The sequence below is a fragment of the Serinus canaria genome, chromosome 5, assembly GCF_022539315.1.
Source record: "Serinus canaria isolate serCan28SL12 chromosome 5, serCan2020, whole genome shotgun sequence".
In the NCBI taxonomy this organism is placed as follows: domain Eukaryota; kingdom Metazoa; phylum Chordata; class Aves; order Passeriformes; family Fringillidae; genus Serinus; species Serinus canaria.
Genome location: NC_066319.1, coordinates 34934572 through 34955463, shown reverse-complemented (window position 1 = coordinate 34955463; position 20892 = coordinate 34934572). Strand labels below are relative to the sequence as shown.

The 20892-nt window shown below is 36.2% G+C and overlaps 1 protein-coding gene across 2 annotated transcripts in view; it reads left to right on the top strand.

Moving 5' to 3' along the window:
• Positions 1-20892, top strand: part of PRKD1 (protein kinase D1) — a 115298-nt gene that overhangs the window by 36366 nt on the left and 58040 nt on the right. For both annotated transcript variants that reach the window (XM_009101942.4, XM_018907467.3), the window contains exon 2: positions 20572-20710. In XM_009101942.4, coding sequence (XP_009100190.2) covers positions 20572-20710 — 139 coding nt within the window. The remainder of the gene's footprint in view (positions 1-20571; positions 20711-20892) is intronic.

Sequence of the window (20892 nt, the reverse complement as noted above, 5' to 3'; positions counted from 1 at the left end):
TCCATCATGCTTAGTGTTCTCTTTTTCTATCTCAGTCATGCTGTTAAAAAATGCCTCTGGTAAGTGCCAAGCCCCTGTGGAGACTTACATATATTATAGAAGGTTATGGTGTGGGTTGTGGACATTATCAGCTTGGCTCATCAGTTCTTGTATGGCTTTAGATTTGAAAGGCTTTCTATTTTCACCTAATAGATTTGAAAGACAATCTATTTTCATGTAATAGCACGAAAAACAGGTGAGCTGACTGTCCAGGTATTTATCATTGTGTGTAAAGCCTGACTTCAGTGAGTCTTTATGGTGGTCACTGGGTGAGTGGGGCAGCTGAGAAAGGACTGGGCTGCCAAGATGTAAGAAAGGACTGGGCTGCCAAGATGTATACTGACTGATGCTGTGGTCTCTTAGAAGCCGGTGGATGGGTCATCAGCAGAATATTCTGCCCAGATAACACAAGTGCTTTCCCATGACCTTTACCCTTCTCCTTCCTCCAGTCTTTGATGAGGTGTGAGAGTGCTGGTCCGTTCTGGTTACGAAGATGTGGCAAGCAAGAGACTCCAGAAAGTGCCATCAATGTGGTGGTTTTTATACAGCAGAGACAGAATGACCAGTGTTGGTGCTTTCCTCCAGTATTCTGTGGCTGAAGAACCCTTGCTTTTCTTTTTTCTCAAGCTTAAGCTGCAGGCTGCAGCCTGTCTCCTAGGCAGGACTCTGCTACTGCTCCATCCTTCTGCTCTTAAGGAAACTTGTTTGAACCTTCTGGCTTGGACTTCTTGGCATTTATATTTCTATTCAATGTAAATTTTTATGTTGATGTGTGAAGTAAGACCAAAGTGTTGGCACACCAGAAAGATGCCAGTGTCTTGGGGAGTTTGGACTGTGCATTGTGTTCTGGTTTGTAGTGGTTTGCCAAAGGAAAGTACTAGTCCTGTGCTGATGGGATCTCTTTCATCTCTCTCTTCATGCTTACAAATACTAAGCCTAAACATATTTTATTTTGTGTATACAAGCATTAATTCAGATGCAAACACTCATATATGTGTATATAACAATGTTTAAGCTTTTGTCATCTACAAGAGAGGCAGGGGAGAATGATGTTAAAACTTGTCTCATATATTCTGCTGGGAATGATTGCTGTTGGAAAGTCTCTTGGGTAAAATCACGTAGTCAATCAGCTAAAGTTCTTACTGAATTATTTTTATTTTCCTGTAACTCTTTCTGTCTGATGGTACTTTAATTATTGGATGTAGTGTCAGTGACCTCTGCTCTGCAATGGCACCCATCCACTGATGGTGTTAGCTGCTGGATAGATGCTCACTTGTTACTGTGGTAACCCCTTTTTGAGGAGCAGGAGAATGAACAGGGAGAACTTTGTATAACCAGGAATGCCAGAGCAAAATGAATATTCCTTAAACCATCATGGATGTTTTAGAGATCATACTCGTTTAAAAGAGAAATGGGAGATTTGACTTCCTAGAAATTCAAACTTGATTTTGGTTTTAGTTTCTTAGACTGAAATGCAACATTGCTTTGCCTTTTGTTTGCATCAAGGCTGAGGTTCCCACCGGGAGGAATTTCTGCCAGTAAGTGATTAGGTATTGTGTCATTTAGCAGGTAAAGAAACCCACTGTTTATTCAGAGGGCAATCAAAAGTTATGTGGTGTTACTGTAGCCTCTGTAGCTTGAGGTGCTTAAAACAGAAGGTGTTAACTGAATTCCCATAGAGAAGTGTAAACCCCTCAAAGATTGATTGAAACCCCTTGTCTTTTCTCAAGCTGTGACAGAATGCTGCTGGGTGTTTCTGTGCAGTGGTATTGCTAAGCATGTCTGCATTCATTGTGGTGTAAATACAGGATGTGGTTGTGCTGCCTCTTCCCTTAAGTTTGGTTTGACTGTTTCCAAAGGAATGACTAAGATGGTGTTAATGCAGAAAACTGCCTTTTAAAAAAATAAACAGTGGATCATTCTTAACACTGTGTACTTTTTTTCAAGTATAAGGTTAAGATGAGATACATGTAACTAAGTGCAGTGATGCAGCTCTGTCAACTCTCAGTCCCAGTAATTTGCTTCATATTAGTTTGAGTCTCTTTGGAATAAAGTCAATAAGCATGTGGGGGGAGTTGTCAGTAGATTTGATGGAGATGAAAGATATGAGGCTATAAAAATAATTAGATAGGAATAAATGATTTTAAAATATGAAATTAATGTATGGTATAGAACTTAAAGTTACTAAAATTATAATCAAATCAAAAGAAACTATACAACCATGAAAACTGTATAAGCAGATTTAATAATTCTTTTATGAAGAATGCAGAAAGCATTTATCAGAATTTTGTAGCAGTTGCCCATTGGTATGGGAAATTGCAATATCCAGCCCTTTGGAAAAGCCATACTGTCATCCTAGAAGAGAATAAAACTTAAGGCAAGAATTAATGACAATTTGAATGATAATTGAAATACCACAGAAGGAATGGATGTCAGTGGAAGCAATGGAGCTTTACTGGAAATAAGTAGTGAAGATGGCACCTCTGTTGTAATGGATGAAGGCTTTCCAAAGTATGAGGGAAGATTATGTTGTTTCATTATGAAATTTAAAAAAGGACAGAAAACTATGTTCTTTGACTTCTGTGGTAGGAAGAGGTAACATTTTTGCATTAACTGATATATTTGGTGCATTAACTGATATATTTGCTAACATCATGCCAGCCCTTCCTTAGGGTTACTACATCTGAGTGGCTGTACAGCTAAGTACAACTGAGAACATCTGCTCTGAATTTTTTTTGGTTGTGTTAATCCAGTTTTCAGTGAAAAGAAGCTTGGAACCTGTAGGCAGAGAGAAATATTAGCAAAGGGAGTGGCAGCAAGTTTGTCAGCCTGTGTAAAAAAAGGGAGAAAGAGAAGTAATTATTGCTTGTACAACACTAAGAACTGTTTGAAGTTCTACCTTATCACAGGTGCAGCACTAATTTATTTTCCTTCCCTTCTTTCTGCCAGTAGCTCATTTGCCAGCACTGATAAGTCAGTCCAGTTTGGGATTCCAGTTCACCTGTGAGATGGCACCTCAGAAATAAATCATCTGTGTACAAAAAACTCACTTGAACATTACTACTAACAGAAGAAGCTTGTTGTAAAAATACCTAAACAAAATTTTCATTTAGTATATAGATAGTGAAACAACAGAGAGAATATAATAAACATATTATATATATATATATTATATATTACCATGATGTAATGCAGCTAGGTATATAGAAAAATGTTACAAAAGTTCTTAGGTCAATAGGAAAGAGTTTCTGGGCTGATGAAAGTAGAATTTATGTGTTTGGTTGTTTGGTTTTATATATCTATTAATCTTTAAGAACTTTCTGGAGGAAAGCTACATTATTTGAATTTTTATTAAAGTATTTGCATCTAGCAAAAGTCAATGCTTTCTACATTATTTCTTTGTCATAAGCCAGTATAAAACCTGAAAATTTAGCTCTGGGAGATTTCAACAGATTTCAGCTTTAGTATTGGCATGGTTCAAAAGATTTGACATTGCTTCAGCAGCTTATTCTTTATGCCTACTTCTAAGAGGATAAAACTGATTAACAGATTAGTAATAATTTAGTATTTTTGTGGGATTAATAACAGTGTGGGTATCTTGGGTTTTTTTGGGTTTTTCTCCTTCATAAACTCTAAATAGGATTGTAGAACTGGCAAGGATCTCCTGTGATAGTGTCTGCCTTTGCAGACAGTTGTATCATTGAACTCGTGCCATAAAATTGTCAAACTTGATTTTTAAGAAGATTTGGGTTTCTACTCCTGGGGCTTTACTTGGAAAAACTGTCCAAAAGATAAATTTCTTTGGAGCTATGGAATTATTTTTAAATATGTAGCACGATTCTCTTCCTAGTCCCCTGGTAGTCACTTTTGTTGGCTGTATCTCGGGTTTTCTTGTTGTTGTCCTTCTTTTCTAGACTGCTACCTCTGGAAGCTTGCCTTACTTTCTTTTTCAAGTTCATTCAGACAGATTTACCAAGCAAAACTTTGTCTCACCCCAGAAGATCCATTACGTCTTTCCTAAATTCTGTTAATTTTATCTTCTTTTCAAAGAATCTGTTTGATATTTTATTTATTTATTTATTGGCAGAGGAGTTTAGGGATTATACACTGAATTCTACCAGTGCTTTTTACTAAAGCATGAGCAGATCACTCTACTGAATATACCTATAGACAAAGGAACAGATTTTTATCTGTAGAGGCACATCTCCATTCTCATATTTAGCTTCTGTTGAAGGTGAGGTCAAGCTGGCCATTGTTTAACAATAAATTTCTGCTGGATACAAGGCAGAATGCTGATGTCTAATTCAGTAAGAGATTGTGAACACAAAAGTTGTTTCTGCAGGAGTTTATGATGTATTCAAAAGAGGGTTAAAGAGGTTACTCGACATGCTCTGACTATTTTTTGATTCACCAGTCTAAATCAGAATTTTATAACTTCTGTTTTTCCTGGTAGAGTGGGCAACAGTGTCTCTGCAATGTACTGGTAACAAGTGTGGAGTGGATGAGATGACAGCAAGAATCTGGTGAAGCAGAGCTTGCCACTGCATTTCACAAATTATGAAACTTACAAAACGCTAATGGTAGAAATAACAATTATATATGGCATGTATCAAAAGTCAGGGTACAGGTGCTGGAAGTCTTTGGATTTATCCTTATGTATGTCTGTCCCAGTTTCTAGCCTAGCATTTCATTTCCTTTTGAGCAGTCTATAACAGCACTAGATTGTCTTGTACTTTTGTGTCTCATTTTATGTACATTTTATGTCTCCTTCATTCCTAGGATATTTGCTACACCTTGTAGCTGCTAGTAGCCATACAAAAGATACCACTGCCTAGTCAGGTCTGGTGTGCTTGGATTTTATCAGTCTTATTAAAAAACAGTCAAAGAGTATTTTTGTGTCTTGTTGCTGAAAGGATAGATTGGCTCATATAATAGGTAGTGATATTTGAAATAAATCATTAATACATTAAAAAAAGTGAGCATGGCATAAATGAAACACCTAGACAAAAGTATCAGCCTTAGAAGTTTTTGAATTTGAACTATCAGTGGCCTTAGATATAATATAATTGTGGATAGAAATGTGAAATACATGCCCCTTTTACATTTTCAGGCCTTGCAAAGAACCCTTCAGATGACAGATTCTGAAATGTTTCTTTCTGCTCTTCTTTAGGGGAAGGAGAGGGATAGTTGTTGAATATGAGATTAAGATCTTTCTTCATTGCAATTCTGAAATCTGTGTTCAAGGAATTTTGTGCCCTGGGTTTCCTTGTATCCCACTCATTCACCAGCATTGACCAAACTTAATGTTCTTGTTATTTCAATTCATCTTCAATATTCCTTTGTTTTTCTTCTTCCTCTGATCATAGTTGTGGAGGTTATAAAATCAGACTCAATTAGTGAAAATAATCTATGTAGCAAGTTTGATCTTTTTATTAGGGAAAAAGCTCTTACATTTTAATTTATTTCAGTATGCATTTGAATTGATTTCAAAATCTCAAGGGAATACATTGTTGTAAAATGCTGCTGATACATGGTGAGTTATTCAGCCATTGTGGCTGGCAGGCATGGGACCCTGTGGTTTAGTGGCTTCTTATATCTTTGTGCAGGCACAGACTTTGGAGGAAGGAGAAGGGGGGGAAGGGAAAGGTTCATTTGTTTCCTTATGATTATGTTTTTATTCAAAAAGAATTGATAAGTTTGTTTTTTTTTATTAATTTGCTTCTTGCTATTTTGAAATTTTCTTCAAGAACCTGTTTCAGAGATGACTGCTGCATTTGAAATACAGGATTGGGTGTCTCTCTTTGAAATGCCATTCTGTTTTGAAAGAACACCTACCATTTAAGTAAAATTATAGTGCTCTGAAAGCAAAAAAATAGTCTTTTGTCACTCCTGTATATTTATGCATATTTCATTTTAAACAAAAAGGAATTTTTTCCAGCTTGGCAGAAGTAATCATTGGCAAAATTTTTTTTCTAACTTTTTCATATACCAGTGTGAAGACTTCTCTTTCTGTTTCATAATTAATCTTAACAGCATGGACTTTTTTTTTTTTAACTTCATCTTTTTCATAAACACAACCAGTTCCATTCAGGATTAAATGATTCCATTGTCTTGGTTGTGTGGACTTTTGGGTGAAATTAAATGCTTTTCTCTTGGATCCAGCTGTAGTTCAGGGGAAGGGAGGAGGAGGCTGATGTGATGTGGGGAAGTTGGCATGGACTCTTTGGTTGTTATACCGAGTGGGCAGACTAGCTATGAGTGATTTGGCCAGCTTTATTTTTCTTTTTTCATGAGGCAACCACTGCAAAGTGGTCACTTTCCTCCACTTACATGGTTATAAAAGCTTTAGAACAAAAAAGAAACTGGATTGTATTGAGGATAAGATTTAGCAAAATATGGGTAAGTTTGCAAATTGGAAAGATCCTGAGTGATGGTGAGCTATGACAGATGTGTTATTGACTAAAGAACATTAAACATTTTGTCTTCTTCCCTTTACAAGTAAATAAAAATACACAGTTGCAAAGAATATTTCTAGATTATTTCTAGGCTACTCAAACCTTTTATATCTGTATTTTCAGCTCTATCTTTGTAAGCATCCAGTTATTACAGTTTTCTCTGTAATTTACCTTTTTCTGAGTGTTGTATTTTTTGCATGTTGAGGGAGATTATCTGCACAGACTTCTGTAGGCTGTAAACAGAACTTTTTGCTGCAACCAGGTTTGTGGCTGTGGGCTGAGATGATCTTCAGTCTCTAATCAGTTCAGTCCAAAGAGGGAGCAGTGGGTGGGAAGGGAGGGAATGGTCAGAAAACAAGAAGCACAATGTACATGTGCATGTAATGTAAATATGCACCTGCCCATGGTGCCATGTCTGTGCATGCAGAATTGTTCCTGGCCCTAGAAATTTGGTCTGTATTCAGATTTGGCTTTGCATAACAATATGGGCATATTATTTTGACTTCTTTTTGCTGCTTGTTAATTTTTGTTCATTTTTTACTGGGTTTTGAATGTGAATAATAAAAATCCCTTTCTCCTTCGTCCATAATTGTCAATGATGATGTTGGTGAATCTTTTGGTGTGGAAAATGTTATCCAGTATACATAGAACCTTTGCTTATCCATTTAATGGAGAGGTTGGACTTTTTTTAGCTTTCTTATCACATTTTAAGTTTTAGTGTGGTACAGGTTACAAATGCTCAGCACAGCAGTGAGAAATGAATGTAAACCAAATTAATCTAGTTCCTAAAGGTCAATTTTCACTTACATACATAAGAGCAATGACCAGATGCTTTTAAAAATCGTGGCCTCAGCTGTTATTTTACCCTGCTGAAAATTCCAGAAAGTCAAACTGGTATGTCAGTGCATTGTATCCAGTTTCAAGTGCTCATTTACCTTATTGGAGCATAGTAATTAATGACCACTGTATGTTTCTAGTGGTGCATTGCATTGAGTGAATCAAAGGTGGCATATCCCATGAAGCATTCTTCAGTGACTGCTTTAGGGTTTTGAAATGTCATTTGTTGTTACTGAAGCCATACATGTTAGCAGTTCAGCTCAGCATGCTGGATCACTGCAGTCAGATCAGAGCTTGTTTGAAATGTTTATAGCTTTGTTCTCACACAGTTGTGCACTTGCTGGTTTTAAAGGCAAAAAAATAATTGAGGCAAAATTACCTGCTGATAATATGTTATTAGTTGAGTAAAAGTACTTGTTGGTGTGAGGGAAAAAAAGAGAAGCCATTCAGAAAGCACAAATATTACCTCTACAGTACTTTGGTAAACATTGCAAGGACAACCCCCCCTCAAATTTTCTTTATGCAGGTACAGAGGACCTGATACAGTGAAATAGATCTTTTTGTCATAGTAACTCATCCATCTATTATTTCATGGTTTGATTATGCATAGGGAAACTACTTAGATTGATATGTCTAAATGATTATTTAAATGTTTTTATGATAACAGTGATCCTTTCAGTGCTTGTGGAGAGAGTAAAGATGGGGGCTGATTGGCATGAAGGGTGTTATGTGGCTGTAGGAGTTTTTGTATGGGGCACCTTGAATTCAGTGTTGGGCATGGGGAACACTGGTGGGTTTCATACATAGAGAGTGTAGAGCAGGAGCACCCAGCTGCAGCTGGGCTGGCTTGGTTTGGACTCTGGCATATAGTCACAATCTGTGGGCCAGGAGTTCTCCTTGTGAGGGGCACTGAGAATTCATGGCTTGCTGCCATACAAGTAAAATGCATAAATGGATTAGCCACCACTGTTTTTGAAATAAAGAATGGCATTACTTTTTTTTTTTTAACTTGTCACTTTACTTGTTGCCCCTTCTGCAGGGATGGGGGGAAAAAATTTGAAAGTTCAGACAACAAAACTCAATGGTTTTTTTGTCTTGCCGGGGAAGATGTGTGTCTCAACTATGAGAGGAAAATTCAAGCAGCTTAACTTGAGTTACTTGATTTTAAAATGGTGGTGAATGAGGCCAGCTGTGTCTGTCCCTCTGTTTTCCTTTCCTCAGAAGTTAGTCTCCTAATGTTTTACTCACACTTGTAGGGTCACACTGCTTACAGGACATATGGGTGTCTGCCCCCCTTTGACTATGAACTTTACTGCCCATCCTCCTGCCTCTGATCTAATTCAAAAGACAAAGGTGGCCTTTGTCTTTTGGAATAGATCACCTAATTTTGTATATTCCTTCTCAGTGTATGAGATCTTGATCACTCAGCTGCTGGCAATACAATCCCCTGCTCCCTGCAGACTGCTAGTTGCTAGGATCTTTGTATATTAAGTGTCTGTCTTTTCACCCTGGCTGGCTGGGTGCCAAATGGCTGGGGCTTCAAGCAAATAAGATTATTTTGCAATGACTGGTTTGTTTTTAGAATTTAGAAGGGTTTCTTTATCTGTTAAATGAAGGTCTAAAAAGTTTTCTTACTTTTTTACAGCTGCTTTTTCTCTGGCAGGAATAGAATTTTGACTTTGCTTGTAGTGCTCTTCAAATACTGTTGTTAATGCCAAAGACTTCAATTTCTCTATAAAAGGCAGGAAGGCATAATTTCCTTGCCCTAAGTGATATATTTTTAATATGGTATTCTGTATGAAAATACCCTGTGAACCAGAAGCTTCAAGGAGCTGATTCACCTTTTTGTTCTCAGTGTAAATTTCTTCTCTGCATCATTTATAAGTTAGCTGTTCTGATTTTAAGTAAAAAAAAAAAAAATCTTTATTTTATGGCCTTGTTTAAACAATTGTTAGGAAGATGACTATAAAAGAAGAAAAAAACATGCTTTCTTAAAAAGTTCTAGCATCAGTTGTGGAACATATTTCTGCAACTGAAAGTTGTATGAATGAATGAAAAGTGCATTAAAAAAGACTTTTTTAAAATAGAGGAAGGCAGGAGCCAGCAGCTGAAATGAAATATCCAGAGACATTATTAAGTCAATATCTTTTCACAAAAGAATTTACAATTTTTTTAGCATCAGGAGAACGTCTATCTCATCAAAAACAATAGGGAGAAGCTACCTAAAGTCCAAAATCAGAGGGGAAGAGCCATGAGAAAAGTTCCAGTCCCTTGTGCCTGAGAACAATTGTGTCAAATATCTTCTCTGTTGTAGAAAAAGAGGTGAAATTTAATGAGTGGGAAATTCTGTGCTGGAAAAATGAAGTACTTAAGTGGGGCAATATGGAAGTGGATGTTTGAACAACCAAACCCATGCAGGAGTTTGGGGTTGACAGTGTGCTCATTTCATGTGTTAGATCCATGAATTCATAGATGCACATCACAGACACATTCAACTCCAAGACAACTTTTGTCTTGATGTTTAAAAATATTCTTGAGGCAGATAGGTCTAACTGAAACTAAACTGTCAAATAATCTGTCAGTACTAGTTGGATGGGGGTGGACGTGTATTCACCCACGCTGAGATGCAAATACTTCCCTTGTGAAATGTGGCAGCTATTTAGGAGCTCTGCACAACCATTCAGGATAAAAAATGGGGAAGTGTTTATCCAGTTGAACTTACAATGGGAATTTTAGATAATCAGAATGGAAAGTCACAGGAATGTGATTTGCAGAAAGGAACATTAAACCGTAGGAATGTACATTACATTGTTTTCTTACTTTGCACTGAAAGTTGGGGTTTTTATGTCTTACAGGAGAGAGAGAGATTTTCAAAAACCCAAAAGGATTTCTTCCTGTTTCAAGTCAGAATCAGCTCTGTTTGCACCTGTCTTTGTCTAACCTGTTCTGGGAACATCCAGTGATGGAGATATCACATGCGTCTTCCAAAAGACATTGCTGGTGTTGGAACTATCCTTTTCTCTTAATATTGAACTTTAATTCACTTTATATGCACATTTTACTGCCTATCTAGAGGCAGAAATAAGGACTGTCAAAGTTTCCTTCTGTCTGTCTTCTTTCACCTGGTCTTTACATCCTGCCTTTTGTAGCACATTCTGCAAATTTTTTTCTGCTGATCCTTGGACTTTCTTTGGACACACAGAACTGGACTGTGTGTTACATTTGAGGTGTTGTCAATGCCAAAATGATTGTCAGGATAATTTTAGATACCTGTTGTATTAGATGCCTCTTTTGATGTCCTGAGACTGAAAGAAAAGGATGTTCTGAGAAGAGTCCCAAGAAATCTGTTAGCCAGTCTCTCCAATTTAGCCTGACAGTGAGTGTTGTTGCAAAATATGACATTATAGTAATTTTTTCAAATACTTTTTTGTATAAGAAAGCCATAGGAATTGTCTAAATTAAGTCCTTTTTAAATAGAGTGTCTCTGTTAGAAACAAAAATCCCATTATGTGGAAATAGCACAGCCATATTTGTTTTTCAGTGAGCACTTGTTTTTGATACTTAAATTAAGCAAGAAAAGAAGTTGGACCAGCAAAATAATTTGTGTAATCTAATTCTACATAGCCTCAGCCGCTAGAAATTGGAAGTTGCAGTTTCTTTGTCTGCTAGACAGATGAATCAATAGAAAATCAGATTTCACTTTCTAGTACTGATGCTTTTCAAAAATGATCAAATCCTGACCTGCCTTTAGAAATTAAACAGTTTAATCCCCTGCTGCCATGGACAGGAGAGTACATCTTTCAGTTCCTTAATTATTCTATTAGTCCTTCTTGAATCCTTTTGCCAATGGCCTAGTTTTTTAAATTTTTAATGCTAGGTATGAGAAGACTTCTGATTGCATTTATATCACTGCCAAAAGCTTAGTAAGTCCATATGCTTTTGATATTCCCCAATTTATGGCAAAAAGTGTTCGCTGCACGTGTTCAAGTACATGTTCACCTAATGATCTATTACACTGGCTGAATTTCATTGTTGTTTTTTAGACTAGAGTCCCTTTTACACCAGAGCAGTTTATATTCCAAGTTTCCACATGTCTGAAATAATATTTTGCAAAGTCTGCATCTGTGTCACTGGAAAGCTACACTTGCATTTTCCTCATTACATACCCAAGTTATCTAGTTCTGCATAAGCCAAGGTAGTTAAATAGTAATAGTGTCTGTCATGTTTTCATTTGCTCTATTATTTTGAGGAGCCTACAGTTTGGTGTCCCTTTATGAAGAGCAGCAAATAGGATTTCTTCGTCTTGATTACTCTAGAACCCAATGACTGACTTTTCAGCTCTTTCAGTTTTGCTTTTTTGGACTTGACAATAGTGTGCAGCTTTTGTGAGTCCTCTTCAGCATCCAGATCAACTGATGCTAGAGTACAAAGTGTTTAATCATTAATATTCAATAATATCTTTCCCTGAATGGGAAAGTGATTGATAAATCTTTGTGGGTGGTGGAATTGTTAAAGTTCTTTTTGTTCCTAAGCTATTAGCAAAACTTTTAGTGTGCTTTAAATGTGCTGACAGTAGTATTTCCACATTACTTTGGGCTTCTTCCTTGGTTTTCTGCAACTCTAACATTTCTATATATATCTATTTATATCTATCTATTTATGTTGCTATCAAGTTTCTGTTTGGAACATTATAATTCTATACATATGAGGGAAATACCTTAAAAACTCCCTTTTTGCGACCTGGCAATTTCTGTGTTTAATGCAGTTATTTTTCTGAAAGCAATAAAAATTAAAGAAAAATATCCTTAAGGTTTATTCATATACTTTTGTGTGTTTCTAGATTAACAGAAGGCTTAAACAGGTGTTGAATCTTTATGCCTCTTTGTGCTGTGTGTTCCTGCAGTGAATACATGCAATTAAAGGAAGCACTGGATGTGAATGGTCCCATTACAGGCACAGAAACTTTGTTGTGGTCTGCTTGTGATCCCATTCTCCTTTCAGTGGTTTCCATTTCTTTACTGACAGTGTCCTAGTGTCATGATTAGGAGTCCATTCAAAAAGTTGTACGCTCCACCTTTGAAACGTTAAGGTAGGAAGGCGTGGAACCCAAATGGCCCCTTCCCAAGTGATTCACTCTCTGGAAGCCTATTTTTTGTATTACTATATAAAAGCTGCCATTTTTTGTCATGTTAAAAAAAGAATTAAAACTCATGTTCTTTTCCTTTCCCTAAATAGGTGTTTGGCAAGGGAAATCCTTTTGGGTGTTGTAGACAATGAAACTCAGACTTCCTATGACATGGCTTACTAAGAGCTACTAAGCAATGCTAAACCTGCATAAAACAATAATTTACAGGCACTTTTGTCCTAATGTTTTTTTCCAGCTCTTATGGATAGCTTCCTCTTAGTGTGTTGGAATAGGGAATGAATGTGTACACCATGGCATTATGAGTTGTTTATTCTAAGTTAGTCATCTGATGCCCAATCCAGACCTGGTTCTAGGTATGTGTGCTCATGCTTAAACTGGTGTCCCAACATGAGTGCCCTCAGCCTCATCTTCTGCTAGAATTCCCTCCTGACTATAGTCCTTACAGAATTAGGGAGCCCAGTAATCCTGTTACTTGGTGGTGTCACTTTATGCTATATTATTAAGGATACTAGTTACTAATAAATGGAAGTTTTATCCTTTATTAGTAAGGATCCTAATTATTAGTAATAAATGGAAGTAAAACTGACAACTAAGGAGCAAACTAATTATTAATACTAAAAACTGAACCAGTATGATCATTAAGCATTCACATTTCTCTCACATTCAGTATGAGAGTGCCCTTTACAAGTATTTTTCTAATGACTTTTAGTGCATTTCCTGAAATATAGAATTAATATTGGGAGTGGATGAAAGAGTAACTAATTTTGAGACTCGCTCTTAATAGTTTACTTAAAGTGTGTGGGAATACTGCTTTTTCAGGAGTAAACCACATACTTGGGAATACTTTATTTAAAATAGTACTCTTCATCAGAGATGTTTTGTTTCCTGTTTCTGTCCAAAACAAAAAATTATTTTTAAGCAATTATGTAGACTGAAGGAAATGAAGTTGATTTTGAAAGTACAGCAGAGGCATAAGGAAGTCTCTTGCGTCTCTTACCTTCATTAGATCTTTTGAGATCTCTTACCTCAGGAACAGAAGGTTTGACTGCATGTAAGCAGTTTGTGTTGTGCAATCTATGTAAAGATCAAAGGCACTTGTTCTGCATCTGTGTAGTCTGTTGAGTGAGGTACGTGACTGGTGACTGAGTCTCCTGAATTGATGTAATGCATCAATGATGCTGAAACGCATCTGGTGGTAGACTCTCACAGAAATGAGGGGTTTGGGGTTTGTTTTGTTTTGGTTATTTTATTAATAGTGTGTGGAATTGGCTCTTGAATTGGTTTCCTTTCATCTTTTTAAAATTAGGAATCCCAGACATAGTATATGGCATAGAACTAGTAAGACTACGGGTTCAGAAGCAGTCAGTACTTGTGAGCAAGGGGCTCTTTAGGTGTTTATATGTTAATGGAACTAGAAAAAAAACCTGATTTTTTTTTTAGTGATTCATCATCCTTTTTCTGCCTGTTTGCTGAAGGGCATGAAAGTTTCTGCTCCATTTCTCAACCTCCTTGGTGAGAAATGCAATCTGTTCGTGAAGTGTCTACATAAATGGATGCCTGTCAACAATCTGGCACTTGTTGTCACGTTCTTCTCCTAAACATTTCACAGGAAGCTCCATGATTCTACACTGGGGTGGACAGTGTTGAGCTGCACAGAGATTGTGTACAGGAACTGTGGGAGCCTTTCTGCTGAGGTCCCCCTGTTGTCTTAGAGAAATGTGGCATTAATGGATCAGGGTAGATCTCAAACTCTCAGCACGAACAACCGAGAAGACAAAAACTCCCTCAGTGCTTCTGACCATGAAAATTTTCAATTCAATAATGCTGTACATGCAGATGTGGTAGATGTGGTAATATTTTTGCCACCAACAGGATGCAAAGACCAGTTTATATTCTGTTTCTCTTTGTGATTTAATTACTATTACTTCTCTAAATGTTTCTGTTGAGTTACCCTCTTAATCTACTTGACAGAGCAGTCAGCTATACAAGTGTGCTTTGATTTGCATGGCACATTGACTTCTTGAATTTTTATGTGACAGAAATGAGTGTTTTCTCAATTTTTGAGTTATTGAACTTATTCTTTCTTTACAGCTTCTTGACTCTGCATCGTCTCCATCCCACTGGAAGTTGTAATAGAATATTCACAAAATGCTGAGGAAATAATAGTAAAAAAGATTAGTCTTAGAGAAGACACATTATATCTGAGAGACAAGCCCTTTAATGGTATTAATGAAAATCAACTTCCAACACATAATCAACATATTTTTGGTAACCCATTGCATGTGGTAGTTCAGAATAAGGTACTTCCATAGAAGTTTCAATGAAAAACATATCAAATATTTTCAATGGAAATGGAGATATATTTGTATCTTGTGATAGAACAAATAGAGTAACACTAATTATGCTAAAGTTCTCATTGTTTGAGAGAAAAGTGTTATTATTTTTGGTTTTTCATGTTCAGTTGCCATGGTGGCTTGACCCCAGCCAGCAGCCACTTGCCAGACACAGTTCAGGAACAGTGAGAGGAGACTCAGGTCTGGTTGCCCTGAACTGGGAGTTCTTGAAGTGTGCACGGAAGTAGCATGAGTAATGTGGTGTATCCTCGGTAATTTTGGCAATGAGCAATTTGCGTGACAGAAGGAAAACTGACATACAGTGACAGGAAGCATAGGTAGCAAGAGAACCTGTTTGTCTGAAGAAAGACAAAGGAAACAACTCCTGCCCTGAATGGGCACAGGAAACAACCTGTACTAAAAAAGGATGACAAATAGATTGTTCAGAGTTCAGGCTCTCTCCAGAAAAGCCGTACTTCTATGTTTCACCATGGCCATGTTTTTTCTTTTTCATGTTTTTTCTTTTTCTGTGAAGGAGCTCAGCCATGTTTTAACTCTGTGGATCTCCATTGTTCCACAGCCAGTCCAAGTCAGTGTGTGTGGGCAACATCCTCTGCTCCTGATCTAAGAGAGATGAAAGAATCTGATTTCTGCTGCAGAGTTAGAAAAATATTTGTATGTACATATACGTTATCCAAAATACTGTTAAAACCATAAAACAGTCAATAAGAAGTTTGGTGTTTTCAGATGGCCCACCTGGACGCTGCCCATCTGGGTATTCTGCAAGTAACGAGTCCTTTATAAAGCATGTTTGTACATCAATCATTGGAGTAAAAATGTAAAAAGAATAATGAATACTGTAAGGAAGGATGCTGCCACAGTAAAGCATTAAGAAGCTTAACTGATGTTTGGAATGTACCACATGGTGATAGCTCTCTGAGGTTATATCTAAAAATATATTTATAAATAAACTGAAATGAGGATACAGGCTCAAGCATTGGCCCAAAATCACATAAACTTTTCAGTTGTTTAATTGCATGCTTCCTGATACAGTTTGAACTGTGCCAAATCACATTCTTTCAGATGATGCTCAGACATTTGGGGTCCTAGCATGTGAGAAAAATAAAAAAGAAGGAAAAAAAGATAAGGAAATAGTCTGTTGCCTATCCTTGCTGTTTGTCTGCCTGGAAGTGCAAGTGCAGTTACTGGAAAGGTCTAGGGTGAGTCACCATTTCTGAGATGTCTTAAGCACAGAGTGTGACATCCTGGATTGAGGTGGAGATGCCACTGCTGCTGGAACAAGCTCCACCTCCTGTTTGTACTCAGATGTTGTTACATATATTCTGTAAAGCTGCTTCTGTTTAAACTCCAGAGTTTGTGTTACTTTGTAATAACTGTAGTGGTGTAAATGTGGAGAAAGTCTTTGAACACTAACTGATGTTTCTTACAACGAAACCATGAAGTCTTCTGGTGTTTTCTTCATGATAGCATAATAATGACTGCCACAGCCAAGTGAAAATTTAGGCAGTCCTCTTGATGAAACATTGGCTTTTTCAGTGTCATGATTTTGTTGTGTTCTGACCACTGTAGGTTAAGGAAATTCTGATTTTAAAAATAAAATGCACTCTTATTTTAAGAATATTAAAGAAAAACATTTAAGTTTGGTTGATATGATTGTTGAAGTTTTGTACGTGCATATCTTTACACTAAAACAGGGGTATTGATGTAAGACTATTTATTTTCTTATTTATTTATGTATGTTAGGGTCAGGCCAACAGTCTTGTTGAAGTTAGACCAAGGTTACTTGTGTTTTAGCCAGTTAAGTTAACAAACATTCAGTGTGACTAAGCTTCTCCACATGCTGTGAAGACATTGTTTAGCCCACAGCCCTTATGTGTGCTGGATCAGTGTAAAAGACTTCCAGGTTTTATCAAATTTTTTGTTGCAGGTGCTGATATGAAAATCACTAAGGGCTTCTAAAAACCTAACTAATCTAGAAGAAAAAAACAGTCATCACTAAAAGAGACAGTTAAATTTAATTTTAAGGAAAAGTTCAATGATGACTGAAAAAATTAAACAAACAACTGTCATGACTTCCTAGAATAAAGCAACAGAAACTAACCCTTACAGAAGATGTGCAAAATTGTAGTAACATATAAAAAGTCAAAAACAGGAAGGTGATTTTTTTTTCACTCTTAGCAGTGACAATCTGTCTGTCTGTATGTTTCAATTTTATTATGTCAAAAGAAGTATTTTTGCAAAATTATCACAGACTTTTTTCACTACTGGACTACATTAGTAATTGAAATGAAGCATCATCATTGTTTGGAGTATATGTTTTCCAGTTCTTCCAGGTTAAGTTCTTCAGTAGAAGAAATTTATTTTTCATGTGGTTTTCATTTGGCATAGCTACTGAGCTAATCTTTCTAATACATATTTATTAAACCAAACTAGTGAAGTGTTGTCTCACCTTAGAGAGTTTTATCTTTCTTTGAAGTTAATTTCCATTCTAAATTGTGGTTTACCAGAAAAGAAGGCAGAGTAGGTTTCCATTCAGATAATTGTGTAGATGATTTGTTATTATTAATTAATTTTTGAAAGCATCACAATTCAATTTGGAAATATGCTAGCATTTAGATACTTAAGTTCTTGTAAAGTTTCTGTCTCTAATAATAAAACCATTTGATTGTCACAATAAACAGAGTTTTAAATATGACTAACATTTTCTTCTGCCAGCTTCTCTTTGATCCTTGTTTTGAGAAAGAATAACAACACAGTTATGGATGTACATAGTTCAGCTCATATTTGCATGTGGAGGGACCAATGCCATTGAAATCACAGAGTGATGTTATGGATAGAGGATTAAATGAATTATTGAATAATTATAATTAGGCATTCTAGTTATTGAAATTTGATTCTACTTTTTTTTTTTGTAGTAACACTTGAAGGCTTTTTAATTGAAAATCCAGAATTTTCATAATCACTTGGCTTCTAAATGGTTTTTGGTAAAATGTTTGGGTGGATTTTCTTGAGATTTACAGTTGCTAAGGGTAAAAACACTTCATTGCTTGCTTCTGTGTTTTGTCTGCTGAGGAAAGGTTTGTGCTGAGGCTCCTTTTACCCCGTGTTTTATGGATGGTCTACTGCCAAAGTGCCCAAAATCTGGGCAATAACAAATTGACTTACAATAACTTGAGATCCTGATCAGCAGTCTTTTTCATCTGAAAGCATAATTTTATTTTGTATTTCTTTAAAGTTTTGTGGGTAGATAATCATCATGTAATATTTTTAGAAAATGAAAGAGGAGCACAGTTTCAGTGTGCTTATTACAGGTGACTTCAGATGCTAGTAGCACTTCTTCTTTTTACCATAAAAACTACTACAATATCATATATGTTCTATACAAGTGTTTAGACAGCATTTCTTTTAATGCTCAGTGTTTGGAATAGAAGTCTGTTATTTGCCTGCTGCAGTTTTACTTGTTAGTAAATTTATTTTTTCATTTATATCTGCTCATATTTTGTTTCTGCTTATTGGTGGAAAGAGATTGGTTAAAACAAAGGGGGAGAACTCATTTTGGAGTGTTTCTCTTTACATTTTCTTAAACAAAGACAGGAGGGTATCAAATAAATAACATCAAGACTGGGGATAGACTTGAGTTGATTTGGAAATTTTGCTAAATTTTAAATCTGGAACCTAGAATTGCTGTTAAGTGATCATGTCAAAAAGCTACTATTTCTATTTCTAAAAAGGGGGTGGCAGGACACGTTTGAAATACACAGCTAAACTGTGGCAGTTAAGCAAGTTATTATGCTGTAAAGGTCATTTATCCAGTGTCACTTGTAAACTAAAGCACCTTTGAAGCACACTGAAAGGCCATAAAAAAGTGTTTAGTTTTGCTTCTCGCTTGGAGCTGGCAAACAAGGTGTTTATGGACAGCTCTGATATCTTAATTGCTACTAATGACTTGTTAGGCAGCCAGAAATCCATCCTGTTTCTGAGCCCCCTGTAAGCAGGTCTTCCACTCCTGATTCTTACAGATGTACTGTATTTCCTCTCTATGGCAATTATGATGACTAGACTAGACTATTTCACTCTAGTAATTCTGCTTTAAGCAGCCATTATATTACACTGAAAGAAGGCCTTCTGTTAGTACTGGGGAGTTTAGCTCCAGTACCATAAATTCCCTGCTTTATCTCGTGTTTGGCAGAACTGAATGCTGTTGTGGTGATGTAATAAAGCATCGTGGCTTCTTTTTGTTTGCTTTGGGCTGTGCATATCAGCATTATTGTTGGCAAGAATAAGGTTAGCTGAGGGAGTTTTTGTCACTGTTGCAACAGTTGGTCCTTATACCATGTTTGAGAATCACACCATCAAAAGGACTGTTTTGACTTGAGAGTAGGGTACCTGGGGAAAACTAATTCAAACAGAAGATATTTCTTGTATGTAATTTATTAAAAAATGCTGTGATTAAATTTACTTTTTTCTACACTTGTAGATATATATAATATAATAACTTGTACTTCATGATACACATATTTCTACATACATCCATGGTATGTGCAATATTGCAAATGCTTTTTTAGGTAGAAAAAGTAGAGCTATTTGAAAAAAGCAAATGAAATGGGAATATAAAGAGAGAGCAAGGAATTTAAATAATAATAAATTTAGAAGGAATTGCCTCTGGTATTCCTGAAATCCAGTGAAATGAGAAAATTTTGCAGTTTTTGAAAAGGATCAGCGGTTCCTGTTTTGAAGAATATTTCACTGCCTCTATAAAAGAAAATTCTTAGGAATGCCACTGTGTTTGTGTGTAACCTCAAAACATCTCAGTTTATTTCTCTGGCTGTGCTTGTCATTGTGTTTTTCTCATTGTGTGTTGCCAAAACATGGAGTAGTGCATTGATGTAAAATTGAGGGGATTCTTTTGTAACATAGAAATGGCTTCTTGGTTGTGTTTTCAGAACAAAGTCTTAGTTCTTTAGGCTGGGAGCATGAAACAAGTGCAAATTTTTTTCTTCAGAAAACAAAAAAAAAAAAAAAAAAAAAAAAAAGGAAAAAAGTTACCTAGATAATAATCTCCAGTGCATAACCTCAAAGTTTTGAAAAAAAAAATTTTAGTTTAAACAGGATTTAATCTGATTTTGAAGGTCCAATTTCTCTGCATTGAAAAAAATTATTATGGTTAAATTTTGAAATATTGTTTTGAAACATTGTTTTATGTGCCTGGTAGCTTCAGTCTCAAAAAATCGATATTTCATATTGAGTTGTCATTTAGGCATTGCATCTTAAGCAGAGCTAAAATATATTTCTTCTGGCTTCAAAGCATCTTTCGGTCAGACATCTGGGGAGAGATCATAGAATAATATAATATAGACTAGAAGGGCACTCCAAAGAACATCTAATCCAAACAGCTGCTCCAGGTCTAATTGAATCATCTTACTCAGGAACTTGTGTGAGGAAAAAGTTACCAGCAGTGGCTGCAGGATACATTTACTTCTCTCATTTCCTAGTGGATACTGCATTGTTCACAGGAAGAGAAAGGCAAATGAGCTTACTTGCTTGGTGGAAAAAGCATTTCAGAATATAGTGATAAATGTTTTCATAGATGAAAAAAATATATATCCTATTTGATACTAGTCTGACAAGTGGTCCAGTCTGCCCTCACAATTTCATGATACATTCATTGTGTTTTACAGTGTTGTATTTTACAGTGATGTGTTTCCCAGCATAGTGAATTCTCGTGGGTTTGTGTTTGCAGTTTCCTGAATGTGGTTTTTATGGGATGTACGACAAAATCTTGCTCTTCCGCCACGACCCTACCTCTGAAAACATTCTCCAGTTGGTGAAATCAGCTGCAGATATCCAAGAAGGAGACCTAGTTGAAGTTGTCTTATCAGGTAACTAAAAAAACAATGAAAATTACTGTCATTCTTTTGCAAATGAAAATATCCAGAATAGTTTTCTCCCAATTAGATTTTGACCCAGTGTAGATGAGAGTCCATACAACCAAAATTTCCTTTTTCTTCATTCCTTTCTCAGATGTATATAGGCATATTATGCCTTTGACTTTTTTTTTCTG